This window comes from Myxocyprinus asiaticus, chromosome 3, assembly GCF_019703515.2.
Source record: "Myxocyprinus asiaticus isolate MX2 ecotype Aquarium Trade chromosome 3, UBuf_Myxa_2, whole genome shotgun sequence".
In the NCBI taxonomy this organism is placed as follows: Eukaryota; Metazoa; Chordata; class Actinopteri; order Cypriniformes; family Catostomidae; genus Myxocyprinus; species Myxocyprinus asiaticus.
In genome coordinates this window covers 62,968,348-62,994,933 of record NC_059346.1, presented here as the reverse complement: position 1 = coordinate 62,994,933, position 26,586 = coordinate 62,968,348, and the positions used below count along the sequence as shown (strand labels likewise).

At 38.0% G+C, this 26,586-nt stretch overlaps 1 protein-coding gene across 2 annotated transcripts in view; it reads left to right on the top strand.

The window, feature by feature from the left end:
* The window catches only part of LOC127425941 (astrotactin-2-like), an 829,264-nt gene that overhangs the window by 403,210 nt on the left and 399,468 nt on the right, over nucleotides 1–26,586 (top strand). For both annotated transcript variants that reach the window (XM_051672308.1, XM_051672299.1), the window contains one exon: nucleotides 20,406–20,552. In XM_051672308.1, the coding sequence (XP_051528268.1) occupies nucleotides 20,406–20,552 (147 nt within the window). The remainder of the gene's footprint in view (nucleotides 1–20,405; nucleotides 20,553–26,586) is intronic.

Here is a 26,586-nt window from a genome sequence, read left to right as displayed (position 1 = left end):
TAAGTTTTTGTGAGGATATGTGCATTCCTACTAGGACTTATTTAACATTTAACACTGACAAACCATGGTTTACAGTGGAACTTAGGCAGCTTCGTCAGGCCAAAGATGATGCTTACAGAGTTGGGGATAAAGTCTTGTACAATCAGGCCAGGAACACACTGAATGAGGGAATCAGAGTGGCTAAAAGAAGATACTCTGACAAGCTGAAAAACAAGTTTTCAGCTAACGACCCTGCATCAGTGTGGAGTGGCATGAAACAACTTATGAATTACAGGACTCCTGCCCCCAACCCTGTGGTGGACCAACAACTGGCTGACGACCTGAATGTGTTCTACTGCAGATTTGAAAGGCCCAATCTCACACCCCACACCCACTCTGACCTTCACTTCACACAAACACCAACACCTCCTGCAACCCCCCTCCTCCCCCCTCCTGCTACTCAACCTGCACTTAAGATCTGTGAAGATGATGTGAGCCGCATCTTTCGACAGCAAAGGATAAGGAAAGCACAGGGCCCAGATGGCGTTTCACCTGCATGTCTTAGATCCTGTGCTAACCAGCTGGCCCCCATCTTCACACAGATCTTCAACAGATCACTGGAGCAGTGTGAAGTCCCATGCTGCTTCAAACGTTCCACTATCATCCCCATCCCAAAGAAACCAAAAATCACAGGACTTAATGACTACAGACCTGTCGCCCTGACGTCTGTGGTCATGAAATCATTTGAGAGACTGGTGTTGGCCCACCTGAAGAACATCACTGGACCCTTTCTAGATCCCCTTCAATTTGCTTATCGAGCAAACAGGTCTGTGGATGATGCAGTCAACATGGGATTGCATCATGTCCTGCAACATCTGGACAGACCAGGGACATATACAAGGATCCTTTTTGTGGACTTCAGTTCAGATTTCAACACCATCATCCCAGCTATACTCCAGAAAAAAATTACACCAACTCTCTGTTCCCATGTCTATCTGTCAGTGGATTACCAGCTTTCTGATGGACAGGCAGCACTTGTGAGACAGGGGGAACTCACTTCCAGCACCTGTACAATCAGCACTGGTGTCCCCCAGGGATGTGTGCTCTCCCCACTACTCTTCTCCCTCTACACCAATGACTGCATTGCCAAGGACCCCTCTGTCAAGCTCCTGAAGTTTGCAGATGACACCACTGTCATCGGCCTCATCCGAGATGATGATGAGTCTGCATACAGAAGGGAGGTTGAACAGCTGGCTGTCTGATGCAGTAAAAACAACTTTGAGCTGAACACGCTCAAAACAGTGGAGATGATTGTGGACTTTAGGAGGAACACCCCAACACTGACCCCCCTCACCATTCTAAACAGCACTGTGGTAGCAGTGGAGTCATTCAGGTTCCTGGGCACTACCATCTCACAGGACCTGAAGTGGGAGACCCACATTGACTCCACTGTGAAAAAGGCCCAGCACAGGTTGTACATCATTCGCCAGCTGAGGAAATTCAACCTGCCACAGGCGCTGCTGATACAGTTCTACTCAGCAGTCATTGAGTCTGTCCTCTGCACTTCAATAACTGTCTGGTTTGGTTCAGCTACGAAATCAGACATCAGAAGACTACAAAGGACAGTTCTGACTGCACCCCCCCCCCCCCCTTCAAGAACTATACACTTCCAGAGTGAGGAAAAAGGCTGGAAAAATCACTCTGGACCCCACTCACCCTGCCCACTACCTTTTTGAACTGTTGCCTTCTGGCCGATGCTTCAGAGCTCTGAGCACCAGAACTGTCAGACACAGGAACAATTTTTTTCCCTCAGGCTATCCATCTCATGAACAGTTAAATTGCCCCATTGAGCAATAACTATGTGCAATTCACAGTTTAGTCTATTTATCCAACACATCCAACCTCTTCTGCCATTTCATTCCTCTGAAAAAAACAAAAAAACATTTGCACTGTACATAACAGATTGTATTAGATTTGCACTACCCATGTGTATGTGTGTATGTATGTATGTGTGTGTCTGTACATATGTGTATAATTAGTTTTTATTTTGTATTTTTTTATTATTATCTATGTCTCGCTTCTGTTTTTGTATTGTTTTTGTATGGTTGTACACTGGAAGCTCCTGTCACTAAGACAAATTCCTTGTATGTGAAAGCATACTTGGCAATAAAGCTCATTCTGATTCTGATTCTGATTCTATAACATTTATTATTATTATTGTTGTTGTTTTAATTTATTTATTTTTTTAATTTATTTTACTGCTTTCACTTCCACAATAAACATCCAAGTATGTTCTTTAAAAAAAGAGTCTGAATTTAGGTCTGTACTCCCAAGAATTCATGAGTTATGACCATTTAAATTTGAGTTTTTTCCATTCTATTTTTTAGATTGCACTGATATTGCATACTCACCTGCCTGAAAGCACCTAGGTGTGGGAGGGGTGTTAATTTGTTTGTTTGTAACTACAAAAGAAGACGTAAATGTCGCACAGACATTTCGTGCAGCAACTCAAATAAAAAAATAAAAAATAAAAAAAGTTAACAGACTCATTAAACAAACCATCCATATGAAGTGATTCAATGAATCAAAATGAATCAGACTTCCATTCGCTACTTGAGCAGGAGACAGTTTTAGAAGAATGATTGATTATTGCTTTGTTTCACTTGGCTGTAAAGCTGTGTGTGGAAAAGAATGAAAAAGTAGTATGTGATCCTATGTAAACAGCTGAAATATTGTCACGCTAATGAAAATGTTGTATTGTCACTATGTTTAGTTAGTTACTCACTAACAATGCTGTTTATGCACGTTTACATTTGTATATGGATGCGTGTATAATCGGTTGTTGGCATTTTTTCTGAGCATGCATTAGTGTTACACAGCAGTTCGTGCTGTGTGGAAGATACTCAAATCAGCTTTAGGCTCTTGAGTATGAGTGCATTAAGGACACACAAACGTGAAGCTCTGCTAAACCTTGTCAAGGACTCAATAATACACTCCTGAGACACGAGGGTGTGTGTGCATTCAGTGTTAATATGCTGTTGTGTTGCTGCAGATGTAATTACAATTACCCCTAATCCTACATTCTTGGTTACAGACTTACAGAATATAATATGATTTAAATAGAAAACTTGATAAATTGTGGTACTGTCACAGTTTTGGTGTTCCTACTCTCAAAACATTTTTCTGTGTTGGGTAGTAGGTAACTAAATGTAGCGATGCTACTAACTTCACACATTATTTTGTTACGTGACAGTTTTTAAATTGTGCAGCTTTTCCAGTAATGAGCTACATGTTACAACGAGTAGTGCTGTAGCTTTGCAAAAGGCTATATTTGTCACATTGTATTCCGAACACAGCCAGCGTGTGACAACCCCCCCCCCCCCCCCCCACACACACACACACACTTCGACCACTGATTTCAATAGATAAAGAGACGAATGTAATGACTTTTACAACAAATTTGTGGAGATTTTCAAACTTGTGTTCAAGTCACGGTTGGAATACATTAAAAATATGTGTTAAGGATTATAGGTAATAGCAGTTGCACAGCATTATTTCTGGTTAGTCTGATATGAGGGTATGATTTGGTGAACTGAATTGACTGCTGTGAAGGATTAGATAGTTATGTAGTGTGTTTTGAATTTTGACTCCCTGTAAAACTGTAATGGTCTGGACTGATCAGGGCCCAGTTTCCCAGTAACGATTGATCTAAGTTGTTCAGAGTTGTTTTATTTTAAGAACATTCGTTATTATTTATGTGCAAGAACGCATGCTACTTCAGAGAGTTGATGTCCATGTATGAGGTTCTGAAATGTGACCATATAGTGCTACTCGTTGTAACTTTATTATATTTGTTCGTATCTTTATAAACATTTGTAATTTACCTTGCTGGAAATGTTTATACACATTTAACATAATTACATAATTAGAAAACATATTGTTTTGCATTAATTTTTATAAATGATTTATTAAACAACAGATTATTTTACACAATCACTGCTTCGTTCATCAGTAATATTTAGTTTTCACAAAGTGCTCTGTTGGTCGAGATGAAAGTTTCCAGGATCATTGAAGACAGCGGAGGCCTTATGCGATTAATCACATTTTTTTTTTTTTTTGTAGTTAATCGCAATTAATCACAGATTTGGAAAGTGCTGAAATTTGAAACTATATATACTTCGTCAAATTTTTTATTTATTTTTTTCATCGTAGGAAAGAAAACAAAATAATATGAGACAATATAATGCTTTATTAACATTTTACAAACAAAGCCTTCCACAGTATATGATAGAAATTCACTAAAATAGCACCAATTAAAGTAACATTAAATGTTTCCCAAAGTCTAAGTGGGAGGTTGACTAATTGAAAGAACGACTTCCCCCATTGGTAGCATATTCATTACAATGGTCATTAAATCATGAAGCTGCGTTCATGACTCACGTCAGAGTGTCAACGCCAGCATCAGTCACCACTTTGAACTCACCATGTCTTATTCTGCGTTTTGGTGTTGGTTAAGAACTTATGTGCTTCTGTGGTAATTAAAATGTGCCTTACATAGGATGAACAGTACTTGATTTCTATCACAAGCCCCATCTGGACTTGTTTTGTGTATCAAATAGCGTTAAAAGTTCCTTTCTCCATCATTTTATCACTGACAGGGAAGTGCTGTCTGAGATTCTTTTATTTACCGAGATAACAACTTCCGCAGCTCTATCATAGGAAAATGTTGCAACAGTACCGCCCACAGAATGTCTATGGGACCACCGCGTTATGTCATATAATGCTTAACTTTAGAAGGGCTCTGGCACTGTTGTGTGTCTGTTTGTGGCTGAATTGATTTTGAGTTGACCTAGGGTGGTTCTCAATACTCTACTTAATGCTTCCTCTTTTCCTCACTCCACCGTCCTCAAGTCTGTGACCCGGAAACCAATAAAAGTCTGCCATCATGAAGGACATATCATTTTTCTAAATACACTGTGAGGACCGAGGACAGATGAAGCTTCCTGAGGAGACTTGAGCGAGGATGCGCAGGAGCATCCCATTTGGAAATTGTTTTGTGTCAAAGCACCTGACACATGCATACATTCTCTTCCCCCTTCATATCAGGCACAACAGTTTTAATTCATGTTTCACTTTTGGGGTTAAAAAAAAACATAATTTTCACATACTTCAACAGTGCATCATAAATTATTAGGATTTATTAGAAATATATCCAATAAGTAAAGTTTTAACAACACAAGAACAAGCGCTCTGAGGTAATGCAGCCGAGCAAAGAGGACAGTCTAAAGTGACGCTTGAGTGAGCAGGACATTCCATTTCACAAATGAATCTTGCTTTGATTCCTCATGTCCTTGGGATGAGCTAGGACACAAGGAAAGGAAACGAGGATGCACAATTTAGGAAAAAAGAAGCACCCCTAATCCGTGATCACATGATTTTCCATCTGAATTCTGATCCAATATGTCAAATTCCCTTTCAAGTGCCACCATACAGTAGGGCTGTGTTAAAAATATCAATACAACGATACACCATCATGTTCTCCTTGCCGATACACGTATTGATGCAGCTGCGTCCGTACTGATATTATGCAGAACTTTGAAATTTGAGTGTAGCATATCATGTCTAACACACGATGCAATATGGTTTTGAAGCATCTGAGCAGTAAGTAGACCACCACAATTACATTAGATGAGATTCTTGCTATCGCTGGCAAAACCAAAATCTAAAATAAATGTGCATTTTGCTTTTTGCCTTAACCCGGCAGTTGGGAGTGTTACAACCCCATTCCGGAATTTGCAACAAGAAAGAGGGGGAATCGAGCATAATTACTTAGATAGAAGCATTTTATTGAGGCCAGACACATAGTTTGGAAAAAAAAAAAAAAGATGAAAAATTAAACATTTTGCTCAAGCAAACAACATCAGGTAATGGACAGGGCTGATGTATGTCTAGAGGAGCCCAGAGATGAATAAGACCCCCTGCAGCGAGGGATCACCTTAAGTAGACTGGGAAACCTGCCAATCAACTCATCAGCCCAGCAATCACCTGCCAACAACACAAAGGCCACAAACAAAGATACAGATGGGGATTTAACACGAGTAGGACATGATTCACACAATATTGAAATATAGCAGATAGGTGGTGATGATTGTAAATGAGATGGCTGGTGGATTTGTTGGCCTGGGTGGCTGCCCATGTTGCCCCTGCCTAAATCCGCCACTGCCACTTGTGATCTCCCGAGACGGATCTGAACAGGGCAAGAGCGATATTTGACAAGAGATGTTGTTGCTTAGACACGAAGACACACCCTTGAAGGAACACATTTGATTATATTTGAAAGAACGGATTAAAGAAAAGCATCTGGTTGGCGTGTCTTATTTGCTATTTACTGAGATGTTCATGGAGCTCAGTCACTCATGAGCGCAGCACAAGGGCTTCTCACAGAACACCCATATGGAGATTTTTCAGGAGGTGCTCTGAATTTAAATCACTTTAAATCCAGCAGTTTGCATTTTTCTGTACATGGATTGCCAATAGCCTATATAATGTATATATGAATCGGATACAGCCAACTTTTTTACATATGGATGTACAAATCAATGTGGCTGGTAAAATTGGGTCAAAAAAGTTTATACCCTGTTCTCAATCAAGGTGCAGAAAATGCCAAAGCTTTGCAGTGGGGTCATCGTGGATATCACACACGAGTGTGAGTTAGACTAACTATATTAAGAAAACGCAATTGACCCTTCACTAAGCTCCGCCCCCCTTGGTTACGGTCGCTCGCTCTGACAAGCTCTGCATGAACGAATGGGAGATTGCTGTGAACTGCGCAGGTTTTGTTTTTTTTTTTTTTGCAAAATATTCTCATAAACGGAATGGATAATATGATTAAGTGGGCTGGAATGAAGAGTGACATTGTAAGGCTTTTTTTTTTGGTGGACTTTTTACAAAAGAAATGATTAAATTACACAGTATGTTAAAGCTAACATTAATGTTAAGTTGTTAGCTTTAATTTATCTCGGAGCAAATGTAGGTGTCCATGCTGATGTTATACATGTTCATATGGCTATGAGGAACTACACACTTTAATACATAGCATGCTCAATATTTATTATAAAACTGCGTGTATCTTCTCTAGGTACCTTTTGTCACTATTACAAGTGACACAGCAACAACATTTAATATTTTTTTTTATTTTTTGACCATTTCGGAAAAAATCCAGTTTAAAACTAGTCAAACACACATTACTCCTATAGGCTCTCATTGTAAAAAGGCAAACGCTTGTCAGAGAAATGGCTGCGGGGCAACAGTTGCTAAGATAGGATTGGTCAGAAACTTGATTTTAGGACTGCCTATAATCTGTGACTTTCCGATGTATTTATGAATGTGGCTTAAAATATGGGCTACATGAGTTCTATTGAATTTACTTAATACAGTTTAATTTTATGATTATTATACAACTTTTCATTTGAATTCAAGAACAATGTGTAGAAGTGAGTTGTATTTGACTTGTGTTAAGACTCAAGTTGTTTAATCCTTGAGGCTTTGCTTTGCCTGTTGCACACAGTATTTGATTTCGAGCCAGACTATTTTAAACTATAGTAAAGGTAGCACAAAACACTTTAAAAGCAGAAAGAAGAAAGGGCCAATAAATGTAATTTGCTTTTTGGTAACATGTATTTTTTTTATTCATATAAAAAATATACAGTTTACAGTATTCATATACAGTTTACTATAAACAGCTGTTACACTATACAAATAAAACATCTTAATGTATGTGACATGTACAGCACATAGTTTAATGTTCACACATTAGTAGTTTGGAAATTTGGAAAGCATAGAACAATTTTAGCAGACAAAAGTAAAAAAAAAAAAAAAAAATTAAAAATAACTTCTGTCATCTGTTTTCTAATGAAATAAGTCTATTAGTTTATATTGAATATTTGAATGTAAATGTACAGCAGTTTTGTTTACCTCCAACATTTTCTTCAACTCTGTCAGATCTATCATACATTTGGTGAAAATATCTCCTACTGAGATAGTGCCAATTATTGTGCATTGTATACTGACTGGCACAGTGATGAACAGATTGTTCCGATAGAAACGTGAGATACTGTGAATGTTGCTCTGTGAAGAAAAACTAGGTGTGACCATTAAGAGGAGCTGAGAATGTGTGCTGCTGGTGTAAAGTCTATCGAATCCCTCCACCAACAACAAAACAAATACAAGCATGGGTGCATTTTTTTGGATGCAGTCTACAGTAATTTCAGGTTCTTGAAGCATGATTAAACTAGATTTACACTTTTTCTACACTTTTTATTTTTATTTTTTTTTTTTTATTTTATCACTGTTTCCAAGACAATATTATTTGCAGGATTTATCTAAATACTTTTATCTAAGTCATGTTGGATAACAATGAAAACTCATTATCTGGTTCTTTGCGGCCAGAAATCGTAATGTTTTTTTTATTTTTTTTTATTTGGCTAATGAAAGAAAAAGATGAACAACATATAGACCTGATTTGTTTATGAAGGCAGCCAATCTCTTTATATGAATAGCGTTTCTCAGCTTTTTTAGAAACGTTAGCTCAGAGCTTGTCAGATCTGGTGCAACAGAGTTTATTTAGTAATAGATTCCTGCTCTTATTACAGTATGCTTTTTAACTTTATCCCACAGGAACTGCAAAGCAGGTGATCTTCACTAAGGCTGTCAAACCTTTTTTGTCATTTCTCACTAGATGGGGAGGTTTTAGCACACATTGCAGGATGGTCACTTTAGTTTAACCTCTGTCTTGCAGATGAATTGCTCCCATTGGATACTAAGCTATTATTTATACGATACATAAATCAGAGCACCATCACAGCGCTTTGAGACACAGGAATAAACGCTTATACTCCCTTGTCCACTCAACAAGGAGCTCTAGGATTCAATTTATAGTCAGGCTGTCTTCAGAAAACAATGTGATGCTTCTCTTTACTCATTTTATTTTTACAGGACAGATGCTAGCTTTATGACATGATCTTCACTGACCCTTCACTCTTAATGATTCCAGTTCCTTAATGGTTTCATTTTTGCAGATACTATATAATAAATTAGAAATAAACATAATACATTGTGTTTACACAGACTTTTTAGAGTCATAAATGCAATCCAGTAATTGATCCTAACAATATATCTATACAGTATATACAACTTCATGAGTGTTTGTTGCTTGCTAGCCTTCTTAGTATTCTTATTCTTATACGTTCATCGTTTTATCCTTTGCCATTTTACCGCGTCCTTCAGGTTTTTCCGCTTTTCTACTGTTTCAACGGCGTGTATTTCATCACGCGCACCCATTTTCTCTCTTTTTTTCCCCGCTTGTCTACATCTTGTGTCTTGACTGCATGCATTTGTTTTCTCCACTGTGATTTACATGGATTATTGTATCAATCTCAAACGTCTGCCGATTAGGAACCACATTGAACCACATCGATCTCAAACACTCACCGCTCAAGAACAACCATAACAACAACAAACAATTGCGGTAAGTCATGGCATCCGCTCATGTTATTTCCTCCTGCGTTGCATAAAACATGTTTACTATAGTTTCTTCCATCAGGAGTGAGGGATTCACATGTGATAAATGTAAGGAATTAGTCAGTCTGACGGAGAAGTTTAATGAATTAGAGGCACGCATCCGAACGCTAGTGGAGGTCAGTGAGAAAGAGAAGCCGGTAGATACAGTTTCGGATGCTGATAGTACTGCGAGCAACACACACACTTTGGTTCCAGATGTAGAGCCCCCGCAGCAGGGCATTTGGGTCACGTTTCTGTGGCACACTCACTCAGCAAAGCGACACCACTCTCCCATTCCTGTTAGGGTGTCCAGTCGATTCTCCCCACTCAGTGATGCACCCACTGAGAATTATATTGAAAGAGCCTTGATAATTGGTAATTCTATTGTAAGGAACATGGAAATAGAGACTCCAGCCACCATTGTTAAAGCATTTCTGGGGCTTGAGCATCTGACATCAGATCAAATTTTCAAGTGCAGGCTAATGCTAAACATAGATTTTCTAAAACTGTTATTCATGTCGGCACTAACGATGTCCAGCTTCGCCAGTCAGAGATCATTAAAGATAATTTTAAAGAGGTGTGTGAACTTGCAAAAACGATGTCAGGCAATGTAATATGCTCTGGCCCCCTCCGTGCTTGTCGTGGTGACGAGGTTTATAGTATATTATTGTCACTGAACGGCTGAATGTCTGAGTGTTGTCTGGAGAATAGCATAGGATTTGTAGACAATTGGAAGTGTTTTTGGTGTAGAGTTGACCTGCTAAAGAGAGATGGACTCCATCCCTCCAGGGAAGGTGCCGCTCTCCTCTCTAGTAATTTGGCTCATAGTTTTAATAATGATAGTATCTGACTAACTGGGGTCCAGGTCAGGAAGCAGACAAACTGGTTAATCCAAACTTCTGCTAGTTGCCTTGAGACATCACACAGGTCACATAAAGTACAACACATAGAGACTGTATCATCTAGATATCACATAGAGACTGTGTCTGTTCCCCGAGCTACCAAACACAAAACTCTCACTAAATCATTTAGAAAAAAAAAATATCAGATTTCTTTCTACCAAAACACTAATTGTAAATTAAATGATACTCAGAGGACAGGATATAAGTTTAAGTCTTTTGAACTAATAATGCTTAATGCGACACTGTCAGATATAAATAAATAAATAAAATCTCTGTCATCTTTTGCCCTTGCTACAGTATATAGATCACCCAGTCAGTACTCAGAAAATTAGCAAATTCACGAGGAAATCTATCAGATCTAGTAGTTAATGTAGATAGAGCTTTAATTGTTGGTAATTTCAACATTCAAAAAGGTAATGAAAATGAGCTTTTATCGATATTCTCAACTCTCTTGGAGTCAGACAAAATGTGACAGGACCAACTCATCGCCATAATCATACACTAGATTTAATTATGTCATATGGAGTTGATGTTGATACTATAGAAATTCTACTGCAGAGCGATGACTCTTACCTTACCTTGATCATTACCTTGTCTCTTGTTTGCTGTGATCAGCTGATGCCACTCAATCTACACCATGCTATCATTCAGGTAGAACTATTCTTTCGACCACTAAAGACAGCTTCACAAATAATCTTCCAGAATTGTCTCACATACTCAGTAAGCCAAAAAGTCTAGAAGAACTTGATGTAATAACAGAAAATATAAATATAGTCTTCTCTAGCACTTTTGATAGTGTCGTCCCCTTCGATTAAAGAAAATTCAAGAAAAAAGCCCTGCACCATGGTACAATGATCCACTTGCTCTCCATTTTCCGAGCTGCTCTCTTGAGAGCATGAGTGTGAAGAATACAAAATTAGAGGTATTTCGCAGTGCATGGAAGGATAGTGTTTGTAGCTACAGACAGGCACTAAAAGCTGCCAGGTCAGCATATTTTAGCAAACTCATAGAAAATAACCACTACAATCCCAGGTGTTTATTCAGTACTGTGGCTAAATTGGTTAGGAATAAAGCATCAACTGAACCAGACATTCCGTCGCAGCACAATAGTAATTACTTCATGAATTTCTTTACTGATAAAATTGAAATAATCAGAAATAAAATGTAAACTAAGCAATCAACTGTCACAGCATCTCAGAAAACAGTGTCTCATAATTTTCCTCATGAGCAACTTCAATCCTTCGCTGTCACAGGTCATGAAGAGCTAACAAAACTTATCAAAAAATCAAAAGCCACAACATGTATGTTAGATCCAATAGCAACTAAGCTCTTAAAAGAGTTATTCCCTGTAATCTCAGAACCTCTTAATATTATGAACTCCTCGCTATCTTTAAGACATGTCCCAAGAAACTTTACAATGGCAGTTATCAAACCACTTATTAAGAAGCCACAGCTTGATACTGGAGAATTGGCTAGTTACAGACCGATTTCAATTCTACCATTTATGTTGAAAATACTAGAAAAGTTAGTGTCCTCCCAACTATGTTCATTTCTACAGAGAAATCAAAGATATGGACAATTTCAGTCAGGATTTAGGCCCCATCACAGTACAGAGACTGCACATATCAGAGTTGCAAATGACTTGCTCTTAGCATCTGATCGCGGCTGCATTTCTCTTCTAGTGCTTTTAGATCATGGTGCTGCCTTCGACACAATAGATCACGACATTCTCTTGAATAGGCTAGAGAATTATGTTGGCATTAGTGGACTTGCATTAGCATGGTTTAGGTCCTATTTATCAGCCCGCTACCACTTCGTATGTGTAAACGAGGAATTGTCAAATCAAACAAAAGTTAAGTATGGAGTGCCACAGGGATCAATTTTAGGGCCTCTGCTTTTCTCCTTATACATGCTTCCCCTGAGAGATATTATCAGGAATTGTGGAATAAGTTTCCACTGTTATGCCGACAATACTCAACTTTATATTTCTTCTAAACCCAACGAAAATTCACAATTCTCCAAATTAGCAGAGTGTATCAATGAAATCAAGATTGGCTGGCCAGAAATTTCCTTCCACTCAATTCCGACAAAACAGAGGTACTAATTATTGGACCAAAAACCTCTAAAAATAAGCCACTAAAATATAATTTGACTCTCGATGGATTTACTGTTACATCATCTTCTACAACAAAGAACTTAGGTGGAAGAACGCTGTTCTATGACCTCAAGATTAGATTATTGTAATGCATTACTGGGAGGATGTACTGCAAGTTCAATAAAAAAACTTCAATTGGTTCAAAATTCAGGTGCCAGAGTGCTGTCTAGAACCAAGAAATATGATCATATTAGCCCCATTTTCTCGTCGTTACATTGGCTACCTGTTAAATTTTGTAAACTACATACAAATCTTTGAATGGTCTAGCTCCGCAGTACATAAGTGACCTTCTGACATGCTGTATTTGATCATAAAATTCTGGCTTGTTAATAGTTTCTAGAATATCAAAACCCACAAAAGGAGGTAGACACTTTTCCTATTTGACTCCTAAACTATAGAATAGTCTCCCTAACACTGTTCAGGATGCAGAAACACTAAGGCTAGACTAAAGACTCATCTTTTTAGCCAGGCATATACCTAATGTATCCATCAACTTACAATTAGGCGGCTTTATTCAGGTCTGCCGGAACCAGAAACATCTATCATGATCTATTACTCTGCATAAAATTGAATGGAATCTACGCTAATATTATTCTATTTGTTTCCATGTCTCAACCTTGGGATTCATATCCCGAGGTTACCAGAGCCAGACAGATCCAGCTCCATTCCTGCTTGGTGTTGAACTCCACTCCTACGTGTCGCTGAGTGATGACGACAAACTACAGCTGGTGCTAGCCAGACATCACTTCAGTCTTTTACGATGAACTTCAGAGGATGAACTGATGCCAACTCCAACTGTAAGACATCAGATACTTCATATGCCACTGCCTGAACCTTGGACTTAGGATGGATCCCACCGAACCTCACCGAAATGACCTACCGGCTGAACTGCGATGCACTTCAATGATCTCTGCCTGCATCACTTTTGTCTATTGATGGACTACACACTTGAAATGGAATACATAGACTATCATTTAATTGCCAATAAAACCTTCATCAGCCAACTAATAAAGGACAATGAATCTATGTGAACTTCTGGAGTTAATACAGGATGGACTTCAAAGACATTAGTCATTAGTCTTACAGTTAAAAAAAAAAATAAAAAATAAATAAATAAATAATAATAATCTTTTTTTTTTAAACACAGGACCTTAACACTTACTTAGTTAAAACATTTTAAACCATGACTTGCACTGCACATAAATAACTAATATTGCCATTATATTCATGTTGTTTAGCCAGAGGGGAACTGGTCCCCACAGTGAGCCTGGTTTCTCCCAAAATTATTTTTCTTATGGAGTTTTGTGTTCCTTGCCACAGTCGCCATCAGCTTGCTCACAGGGGTTACTGTGTGTGTGTGTGTGTGTATATATATATATATATATATATATATATATATATATATATATATATAACAAACCATGTGTGCATCTTTAACTACAAATTGTCATATGAACAAGCAGTCATTAACTGCACTGCATGCCTAATTTAAATCTCAGTAACCTTAGGAATAGTTCACCCAAAAATGAAAATTCTCTTATCATTTACTCACCCTCATGTCATCCCAGATTTTCTTTGTTTTTATGAACACAAATGAAGATTTTTGGAAGAATATCTTAGCTCTGTTGGTCAATACAATGAAAGTTAATGGGTATCAAAACTTTGAAGCTCCAAAAGCACATGCAGGCAGCATAAAAGTAATCCATAAAACTCTAGTGGTTACATCCATAGCTGTTTCCGAAATCGCAGGTGTCAGCCATTTTGAAGTGGTATCTGAATTTGTTCCCTACATCTTGCTCCCTACATTTGTTCACTCATTCTTACCCACAATGCACTCTGATTTTGAGTGTACATCCCACTGACGCTATATTGCCCATAATTCACCGTGGGGAGGACTGACGTGCAGGGAGAGAGAGCGCGAGTGGGCGAGCGAGAGAGAGAGGGAGCGTGAAAGACTCCAGTTAACAGCTTCCTTCACTCAGGCAATGTTTTATTTCACACTGGCTATAGTGTTTTACTTTTTGACATATCAATAAAAATAAAAACAAATAAATAAAAATAATATGATCAAATATAGCGATCCAAAATCTTACAAATAAATGTAGCAATTTATGATTTATTTATATAGATGAAAATATATTTGATATGATTGTTATATATATATATATATATATATATATATATATATATATATATATATATATATATATGTATTTTTTTTATTTTATTTATTATTTTTTATTTTTTTTTTATATTTTGCCATTAATGCTAAGTGATTTATTTCTTCACTTATTCACTATGGTGACTGTGCACAGTTGAAATTAATATTCGGTTATCTCACGTATTCATCTAATAACCAATGGATGTTGTTATTAATAACTTTAGTACTGTATTACTGTTGTGTGAGGGTGCTATGCGCATGTTATCTCTTCATGGCTTTCAGAATGCTGCCCAATTTGGATGGGAAAGTGTCAAGATGTTAAAAAGATTGAAATAAATACATTAATGTATGCTTGCTCAAATATTTTTATTCTTGTTGGCAGTTTTTAGCAGTATTATTATTTTAATCATTATGAAAATATATATTAAACATGACAAACAGAATAAAGATTTATTGTATATATACCATTTTATAAGAATAACAAGTATTATTGTTGTTGTTATTAAAATTATTATTATCCTTTGTGTAAAATAAAAGTACTTATGTGCTGAAGTTGTTTCTGTGTCAGTGCTCTCTCCCGCTGACACTCCGTGTACATGTCAGCGTCCGAATTCACTCACTTATTTCGTTCACTCATATAGAGCACTCACAGACATTCATAAGAAACTGAATGAGTGAACAAGTAAGCGATTTTGGACACAGCTCATGTCTTCAGAAGTCATATGATAGATGTTGGTGAGAAACAGATCTACATTTAAGTCTTTTTTTTTTTTTACTATCAATCTCCACTTTCACTTTCATATTCCTCTTTTGTTTTTAGTGCATTCTTTGTGCATATCGCCACCTTCTGAGCAGAGAGTAGAATTTATAGTTAAAAAGGACTTAAATATTGACTTGTTTCTCACCCACATCTATCATGTCACTTCTGAAGATGGATTTAACCACTGGAGTCTTTTGGATTACTTTTATGCTGCCTTTATGTGTTTTTTGGACCTTCAAAATTTTGGTACCTGTTCTCATGCATTGTGAGGACCTAAAGAGCAAATTTTCTTCTAAAAAACTTTGAAAGAAATTCATACACATCTGGATGGCATGAGGGTGAGAGTTAATGATGAGAGAATTAAAAAAAAAAAATTTTTGGGGGGGAATTTAATCTTTTTTAAGTACAACATGACATAACACAATAACAGTTCTTATTTCATTTTGAGTTGGACACGAAGAAAGTCATTACTTGTGCATCAGTAAGATTAATTCAGTAACCGCTACGAATATTTATAAGTTAATTTAATTAATTAAAAAGAACCAGCTCATAAGAGTCATCTGTTCGGGAAAGGCAATTCAATAGTCCAGGGCTTCCGATAATAGGGGACAACTGGACCTTTTGTCCCAGGCCCGGGCTTGAGGTGTGCCTGGACAATAGCGTTTTTTGCCACCATGCAATTGCCCCCACCCCATTACGAAAGCTCCGCAAAAACTGCTTAGGTGATATGTTGTTCTGGGTACATACGTGAATACGCTGTTGTCAGCACTCTCAGAGCGTTTCATGGTTGAAACTGCTGGGGTCGTGTCAGTTTTTTAAGTAGGACTTTGTGGTCAGGTTTGTAATTTAGGAAAACATATATAGGCCTTTCGAACTTGTTTCACCCACACACTCTCACTCACATACACGTGTGCACGGTTGAGTTAGGGGCCGTTCACACCGAACGTCTTTTTGTGTGCGTCTGCTCTGTTTTCATTGTTTTCCTATGTAAACGGGCTGGAGGACGTCCATGACTGCTGCACCGCGGCTCGCTCTTTCTTCTCTTTCTTCTAATGTTACTGTTACAAATACTGTTATGGATGTTGCCTACGATGCTTACAAAAAACACAGCCTTTTGCAACATGTTGAACAATACACTACAGCTTCAGAATATAAACTCCTCGTGAAAGTAAAGTAAATAAGACAGGAATATATTACTATTTTATACAACAAATCCTCAAAATAATCATAGTAATTATGATTCTTCTTCTTATTATTTCAGAAAGCTATTCCATATTGTAGAGCACATCTAAATGCGTTCCGTGGGAGATACGGATATAAACAGACAATGGACTTGAGGGGGTGGGGGGCCGCTGAACATATTTTGTACCGGGCCCAAGAATTCCTAAATGCAGGGCCTGCACTGGTCACACTGTAAGTTTTAGATTTACAAAAAAGAACCGGCACATACGAGTCATTTGATTGGTAATCAGGCTACACTGCTGTAGATTCAAAAGAACCAGCTCAAGAGAGTAATTCGTTTGGGAATCAGACTTAACTAGTCACACTGTGTTTCACACTGTAGATTCAAAAGAACCAGCTCATTAGATTAATTTGTTCGGGAATCGGACTATACTGGTGACGTTGTATGTTTATGATTCACTAAAAAGAGCCTCTCATAAGAGTTATTCACTCAGGAATCGAAGAACACTGGTCACACTGTGTGTTTCACATTGTAGTTTCAAAAGAATCGGCTCATGAGAGTCATTAATTCGGGAATCGGACTACACTCGTCACGCTGTGTGTTTCACGCTGTAAAGCTTTTGGCTTTGACTCAGTCAAGTTACATTAACAAAAAAAAAAAAAAAATTCTTTCAATTTAAGAAGTTTTGTCAAGAGAAGTAAATAATCCATTGACAAAACTGTTTATTTTTAGCAATTTGGATTTAACAGGTTTTGTTCAAATAACTAATATTATGACACACAAGGCTACCCAGGATGCATTGCAGCATCTACATTTTTGATGTGTTATGTTCTGATTTAAGAACTTAGTGAACACCAGCAAAGGCTGGACATCTGATAGTTTGAATGGAAATCGTCTCGGTTACTGTCGTAACCTCCATTCCCTGTTGTGTCGATGTAATGACACTAGGGGTTGCTCTTGAGAGCCCCGAACACCTCAGATCTTTGAAAAAAAGGCCAATGAGAATTGGCGAGTGGAATTTGCACGCCACTCCCCCGGACATACGGATATAAAAGGAGCTGGCTTGCAACCACTCATTCTGGTTTTGTGCTGAGGAGCCGAGACAGGGTCCTGGCCATTTCAGTGGGTAGTACAGCATTGAGGTTACGACAGTAACTGAGACGTTCCCCTTCCGTCACTCACTCGACGTTGTGTCGATGTAGTGACACTAGAGGTCCCTATACGAAATGCCACAACTAGCTGAACCGTGTTACGTGGACTCCCGGTGCAGGTGCAAGCAAGCTGCTGCATGCGTAGTACGAGGTGCACCGGTCTGCACGTAGCCTCCCCCAACGGCCCAAAAAACTTTGTATAGTTCCCCACATCCCTGGGGGGGAAGAGGCCACGCCAGCTCTGTGGAGTTTTCTCTCCACTGCGTGGCCTAGGAGGATTCAGCCTCCGGGTGCCTCTCAGGAACCTGATGATCAGGTCGTGCTTCCCTAAGGACTTACCGTCCACTGTATCGTGGTGTGCCACTATGGCGGCCACATACACCTTCAAGGTGGAGGGGGACAGCCGTTCCCCCAGCCTCTCCTGCAGGAAGGAATGCACTGACCCGACTGCGTATCTCTGAGGGTCTTCAGCCTGGGAAGAAGGGCAATTTGCGAACCGATGCCACTTCAGGGTATAAAGCTGCCTCGAGGAGGGAGCTCTGACCTGAGTGATCGTGTCTACCACTGCTGGTGGTAGGCTGCTTAGGTCTTCCGCGTCCCATCCAAGGGCCAGACGTGGAGGTTCCAGAGGTCTGGGAGCAGGTGACAGATGGTGCCCCGTCCCTGAGAAAGAAGGTCCTTCCACAGGGGAATTCGCCAGGGAGGGGCTGTCGCAAGGAGCGTGAGGTCTGAGTACCAAGTCTGGGTGGGCCAATACTCTGCAGGACAGAGGCGGCCTGACCAGCGGCGCTGTAGGCTTTGGCCGTCAGAGACGACGTCGTCATACAGGCCTTGGAAAGGAGTGCCGGGCAATCCCACCAGGTGGCTGCACTTTGCGGACACAGGTGCACCGCAACCGCTCTCCGATGCAGCGATCAAGCACTCATCCCGCTCCGGAGCTCCGAAAGGGCCACTAAGCTGGCCCTGGGGCGAGCTGGTCTCCTCTCGGAACTCACTGGGGGCAAACGAGCATGCTGGGGAATGTGAGGTCCGTGAGGATTTACCCATTGGAGCCGCACCCATTGAAGCCCCCAAATCGCCTCCAGCGCCAGCCGGGCCGGCCTCGTACCCGGAGGTAAAAGGCAAGGTGCGGGGGGCGGCTAGAGTGGCTTTCCCCCGGAAGAAGGAAAGCCGCGACCGCAATGTTGCCATGGTCATATTCTCGCAATGAGAACATGAACCATCCATGAACGCTGCCACAGTGTGATCGCTGACCAGACACGTGAGGCAGCGCCCGTGGCCTTCGGAAGCGGAGAGATAGCGACCACATCCGGGAATCACACAAAGACAGAAAGCCATCTTTATAAAGACGCGTCTTTAAAAAGACGTTCAACGTCAATATGTGTGCTCTAATAGAGAAAATATACTCTTTAGCAGGAATATACAATCTTTAACGCTGTCGAAGCGCCCAGGGGCGAAATCTGCACTCATTGTGCAGAAGAAGAGAAAGCCGCTGGAAATGCGTCGTATATCCAACAGCATACGCTTCTTAAGAGGTGAATGGAACAGCAGAAGTATTCAGCTCACTGATAGTACAACCGCTCGGCTCCGAAGAAGAAATCTGAATGAGTGGTTGCGAGCCAGCTCCTTTTATACCCGTATGTCCGGGGGATTGGCATGCAAATTCCACTCGCCAATTCTCATTGGCCTTTTCTCAAAGATCTGAGGTGTTAGAGGCTCTCAAGAGCGACCCCTAGTGTCACTACATCGACACAACGTCGAGTGAGTGACAGAAGGGGAACACAGGGTTTTCAACACAAAGCTCAGTAATAGTGACACTCAACACCGTTAAATAAAATATAAGCTCTTAACATCACCACACAACTATTAACTAACAGTAATGGCAAGATCAGAACAAATAAAGTCTACAAATCGCAAAAATAATTAAAATAAAAAATACGCTTACAACACCAACATATTGTTTATTCATGCTGCAATGCATGCTGGGAGCTGGCAAATCTTTGCTTTTCCAGTCAACTTTGTTTAGTGAGTTGAAATGGCAAATACGATTGTTAATACATTTTTAGTACTTATTTTAGTATGACATTCCATCCACATCGGTAGAAAATTGCATGTTCGGAAAAACTTTAATGGAACCAAAAATCATGAAAATCAAACGGTTCTGAACTGGTTTTTGCTTCCCAACTTTACTTATCACAATTATCATCCACAGCATCCACTCCTCAAGATTTATTTTAATATTTAAATGTATCCTCTCTGCGTACCTTGTATTAAGTGCCTTGGCAACAATACGTTACCATATTTTTGGATAATTTCTGAAAAAAAAAAAAAAAGAAAAAGCTGTCCAAACACGCAGGACTTCCATAGATTTGAATTAGAAAAGAGTGATTTCTTTGATAACATGGTGGACAACAACAGTTGCTAAAGTAGGATTAGTAAGGTGAGGCTTAGCGAAGGGTCAGTTTCATGGTGAGTGGTCAGGAATTCTGTGAATCTGTGTGAATCTAAGACCCGAGAGTGATCTGTAAAAGCATTTCTTTCTCTTTCTCTCCACAGGCTGTCCACAGAGTCCGATGAGCAAGGCCACATTAACCCTTATCACTGTCTGCACGTGTGTGGTGGCGGTTGTGTACGGCACACAGACTTCATGTCCTCTTAGCGTCAAGGTCACTCTACATGTTCCTGAACATTTCATCGCTGACGGTGAGCACAACCATTATTCAATAAGTGAGAAAATCTCACCTGCATGAAAATTTCTCGCTCATATTTCACAGGATTGTTGCCAACCAACTCTTTGCTACATCCACTGCTGTAAAATGAATTTAATTTTTAAGATAAAACAGTGCCATTTTAGTGGGGACATTGCTTTGTTGGCATACAGAAGACACTTAGGTTAAAGTAATTTTGTTTAGAATGCTTTTTTTTTTTTTTTTTGTCATCTTTATTTGTTTATGTGGCTTCGAGGTAAAACAAAAGTAATCAGTTTAACTTTTATATTGTGATAACTGGAACTGGGACAACAGTTGAAACTTAGCTTATAGCTAATACTGTTACAATACATTAATTGTGAATTGTCCCTGTACAAATAAACAAATAAACAAAAAAAAACAAACAAAAAAAAAAAAAACATAGGTTACTGGTTACATTTGAGCAATTAATTAGTCATATCGTGATGTTTGTTGTAGGCTATTTTTATGTTTATGGATATCTTGCTACATTGTTTCTCCAGTCACTTAAAAGTGTCCCGTTTGCCTTGCCAACCACCTACAAAAGCCAAATACTTGCCAACAAAGCAATTATGTGTCAGAAAGAAGAATGTGAAAATGTGTTTCCATGGATTTAACATTACAAGGAGTGATACTCCTCAGAGGAAAATTGTAATGCTGCTGGGTGGTTGCTCTTTCATAACTTATGAGACTTAATGGAGTTCTCCATAAAGTGTTTTTTTAGTATAAACTAATCTCAGACACATGTGAAATTGACAGAGTTTACTTGTTTCTTAGAAACTGAGATGCAAGAGACTGAATTAAAATTCAGCAATGGTCACATGAGGGCCATTTTGTTTCTATGTTATTTACTGTTCACAATAGTGGTTTTAACCATTACGCAAACCACGCAATTGCATGGGGCCCCAGACCTCTGGGTGGCCTGGGTGACAGGTGACGCATTGTTTTGTGCTCACACACATTGATGCTGTTTCCAGCCATCTCGTAGTGGTTCACATGCATTGTGAAGGCAAAGTGCTGCAGGTTCACCCATTTGCGCAATTTCAAACATTTGAAGCCGCTTAAAGTTATTATACAAATCTCAAAACGCAACACAGTATGACAGAAATGTAGGAGGTGACAGCATTTCACCAGATTTGTAATCAGGAACACTGTAAACTGTGAAATACATACTGACACTGCAGTGCACTATCATTGTTCCATCAAAATAAAAGCCCAAGTTGAAGTAAATACGACAGGAATATATTACCTATTGTATAAACAATATCCTCAAAATAATAATTCAGTATCATATTATAATAATAAGCATGACTGAAGAATAATGAATAATATTGATCTGGGTTCAAAAATATAAGAAAGTGACTTTTTGTGAAATTGTAGTTTTTACACACCCTATTTATTTACATAGATGAACATTGCTTTTTTTATTGCTGTATCGGTGCATACAAATTATATTTATTAAATAATAAATTAAATATCATTCTTCCTTGTGTGCATTTAGTGGAAAAACATGCATTCATTATTTTTATCTAGATTTTTATTTCATTAAAAAATGTTAATGTACTTGGCTACAATGGCTGTTAGAAATGATTTTAAAATTATGATATAAAATCACTTTTATGTTATTTCCCCAAGTTGTGCGTCGAAAGGGAGGCCCTGGCTGGACAATTGCTTGGGGCCTCGGAAATCGTAACCCCACCCCTGTCTGTTCTTTACTTTGTTAAAATGAATTCTCATCTGAACAATTTTATTCTGGAATCCTCAGTCCCTCCATCGTGATCTCATGAATATTTGTGCATATTCTTATGTAAATTGTCGTTCTACCACACCTACATTTGCTTACTACTGAAGCCCTGAACCGCAAGGTGAAATTTTTTTTAGCCGTCTTAGTGCCTTCCTGAGCCTATTTCCTAAAAATATTATTAATAATAAAAAAAAAAAAACTCTGCAAATTATATCTCTCCACAACAATTCTTAGATTTTTTTTTTTTTCCCTCTGATTGCTTTCTCCTAAAGAGGCAAAACATGTGTGTGAGAGAGAGAGAGAGAAAATCTTGCTAGCTAATAATTAGCATGTGGTACCAACCTCAGCCACCAGGTATAATACAATAACAAGAATGTTTTGCAATCTTAATTAAGAAAAAAAAAAAAAAAAGAGAGAGAGAGAGAGAGAGAGAGAGAGAGAAATTAGAGTCTTCTAATATATGAAATCCCACAATTAAATGAATATGCCTCAGATTGCATGTTTCATATGGCATTTGTTGTCAAGTGTGACAACCGGAGTTATTTTTGATTGTTTGATGACCTTCACAACTGGGAATAGAAATGCTGCTATTGCTATTGTGCTTTTTTAAATTGTTGGCCTATTGGGCTATGTAAAAATGTGCTACATTGTTGTCTTTAACCGTTTTCAGAAAAAAAAAAAGTTTTGTTTGATATAGGCTCAGGAAGGAAGACACCAATATACTGTGTGTGTGTGTGTGTGTGTGTGTGTGTGTGTGTGTATATATGTATATATATATATATAGAGAGAGAGAGAGAGAGAGAGAGAGAGAGAGAGAGAGAGAGAGAGCGAGCGAGCTCTGGAAAATTTTCAGTTTCTCTGGATTTACTATTTATAGGTATGTGTTTGAATAAAATGAACATATTTGTTTTATTCTAGAAAGTACTGACAACATTTCTCCCAAATTCCAAATAAAGATATTGTCATTTAGAGTATTTATTTACAGAAAATGAATTTAAAAAAGATGCAGTGTTTTCAGACCTCAAATAATGCAAAGAAAACAAGTTCATATTCATTTTTAACCAACACAATACTAATATTTTAACTAAGAAAGAGTTCAGAAATCAATATTTGGTGGAATAACCCTGATTTTCAATCACAGCTTTCATGGGTTAGAAAATGCTCTATTCCACACAGGACCAACAGATCAAGACCCTGTCATGGCCAGCCCAATCCCCAGACCTGAACCCCATTGAAAACCTCTGGAATGTGATCAAGAAAAAGATGGATGGCCACAAGCCAAAAACAAAGCCGAGCTGCTTGAATTTTTGCGCCAGGAGTGGCATAATGTCACCCAACAGCAATATGAGACTGGTAGAGAGCATGCCAAGATGCATGAAAGTTGTGATTGAAAATCAGGGTTATTCCACCAAATATTGATTTTTGAATTCTTCCTAAGTTAAAATATTAGTATTGTGTTGGTTAAAAATGAATATGAACTTTTTTTCTTTGCATTATTCGAGGTCTGAAAACACTGCATCTTTTTTTGTCATTTTCTGTAAATAAATGCTCTAAATGACAATTTTTGTATTGGAATTTGGGAGAAATGTTGTCAGTACTTTAAAGAGTAAAACAAATATGTTCATTTTATTCAAACACATACCTATAAATAGTAAATCCAGAGAAACAAATAATTTTGCAGTGGTCTCTTAATTTTTTCCAGAGCTGTTTTGTATATATATATTTGTTTTTTATTTTATTTTTTTTTATTTTTTTTTTTTTTTACAACTTGCAGTTCAGGGCTTCTGTAGCTAATGTTTGCATGGACACTAAAACATAAATCATGTTGTCCATGAAATATTTACAAATCGTTATTGAATTCATGAATATTCAATGATTCAACTCGTTTCACAATATTATATCACTTGTATCAAGACTGAACTTTAAAATGATAGAAATTCTGATAGAAATACAACTTTTATTATGTTTTCTGAATATGCTGCTGCTCAAAAACATGATAATAAAATGCATCACAAAATCACCATAAAACAAATAAATATGGAAGTAATCCAATTGTGTGCTATAATCCAAGTCTCCAGAAGACACATGATCACTGTGTGAGGGACAAACCCAAATGTAAGTCTTTATTCAATGATCTTCATCTCCATCTGCTGTAGTGGCCGTATCAGTCAAATCCCAAACTCATTTAAACATTCAAAAACAGTCGCCTCAAGAAGCGTTACGACACAGGTTTTACGGCAGTGATGTCAAATGCGTATTGGCTCCCTCATTTCTTGTGATTGATTGTGGCAAGCCATACTTCAGGTGATGTATTTGTTTGAATGAGATATGACCTAGCACAAAGCTATTATATGCCGTCAGAGAGCACTTCAAATGCAGCACATCGTCGTTTGGACTACTTGTACTGCTATTTGTCATTTTTTGGAATAAATTTTTGTTATTAAATTTATCTGCCTTTTTTTTTTTTTTTTTTTTTTAAGACAGGGGTAGGTTTAGGGGTTGGGTTATAAAATAGTAAAAATGTAACTATTCAAATACTGTATATTTATATTATTATCAAAATAATACAATACAAAATTTTATTATTATTATAATTATTATAGGTAATAATAATAATAATAATAATAATAATAATAATAATTAAAGCTACATTTCTAAAGCTGTAAATGCGTAAAAACAGTTTAGGTTTTAGATGCTGTCCATACATCCATATTGTTCATTTCAGTGTCTCTCCAAATGAAAACAAACGTACATGTAAATGTTGCATACAAGTAACATAGGAATAATAATGAGATCAGGCTGATCACCCATGTCTTAGAAGAAAGTACAGAGTCTGTATACAGTAAAGTAGGTGGGCTTAACTGTACCAGTGAACACAACATATGTGACAGAGAATTCTGAACAATGATGTGGGTGAAACCAAGCAGAGGTCAGAAGACTCTGAGCAGCAGAAGATCATGTTCTGTCTGAAAGAATCCTCCAATTAGAGCCACTGGGGCTGATGCTGCAGTCCAGAGATTTGGGACCATCTGCCTGAGACAGGTTGTGTTTTGATACTTTTATTTATTTTTTGAGTCAAACATCTGTCTTTCACAGAAGAAGAAGAAGAAGAAGAAAGATCAATACGGGTAAAGTGTAAGTGTACAAGTGTTTGTATTGGGACAATCTGAATTGTAGATGTCATCTGGCTGCTATATTGCTAAAACTATCACATCTCATATTATTATATTTTTTTCTCTTATCTGGCTGCTGAAACCTCATTATGAGTGTTATTGTTTTACATTGAATGAATGATTGTATAAATAAGGCACATAATAAGGATGAAGGATTATTGCTATAGACAGTAGTAACACACACACACACACACACACACACACAGACTCGCACACTAAAATTCCAGTGGCCAAAAATATCTTGATTTACAGATAATGTTTTCTAAAAGATTTTTCATACTGTATGTTATCTGGTAGGAGAGTTGATGGTTATTTACTCCATCTGTTGTGAGAAAAAATAAAATAAAATAAACTAAAAGACAAAGAGAGAAATTTAATAGAGTTTTCAACACACATTTAAAACATAGCTTATTAAACTTGTATAATTAAAAACTAAAATAGCTTCAGTCAATCTGATAGGTTATCTGCATAACAGGCATCAGGTTGAAATTATGAAAAAATAGATAAAATGTTCAAAATGAAGACAAAAAAGTATTTGAACACTTTCTAGTTGTCAAACGTAGTGGAACGTATGCATATTAGGTGATAAACTACACCTGTGCAGTGTTGGGTAGTAACGGATAACATGTAATATGTATTACGTAAAATCAAGATTACAAATATCAAGTACTTGTAACTTGATTGAAATGTGCATAATCAGACATAATTGCATTTTTTATAGATCGCATGGTTGCATTTTTGATTACATTACCAGTCAGCTAACTGCAATAACCAGCCTGATCTCATGAAAATTACATGACAACAGTTTTGCAAAACGAAATAACGGGTTTTATTACGTTTTGCCGCAGATTCCCATTGAAATGTCCAGTGAGGGGCGCCAAAAGTGAGTGAAATGGTGTCGTAATCAGATAAGCTTTATAAGGTGAATGTTAGTTAGAGGTTTTGATGGCTAAAACGTACTTCACTAACCTAAACACAACCACTAATGTCCTAAAAGCAAATTAGAAGTGAACAAAACAGGAGGTGCTCTAAGTTTAGTTTGCTTGATTTCTACGGAGCAGTTCGCGTTTACACGCATTGTAAATGCAACATTG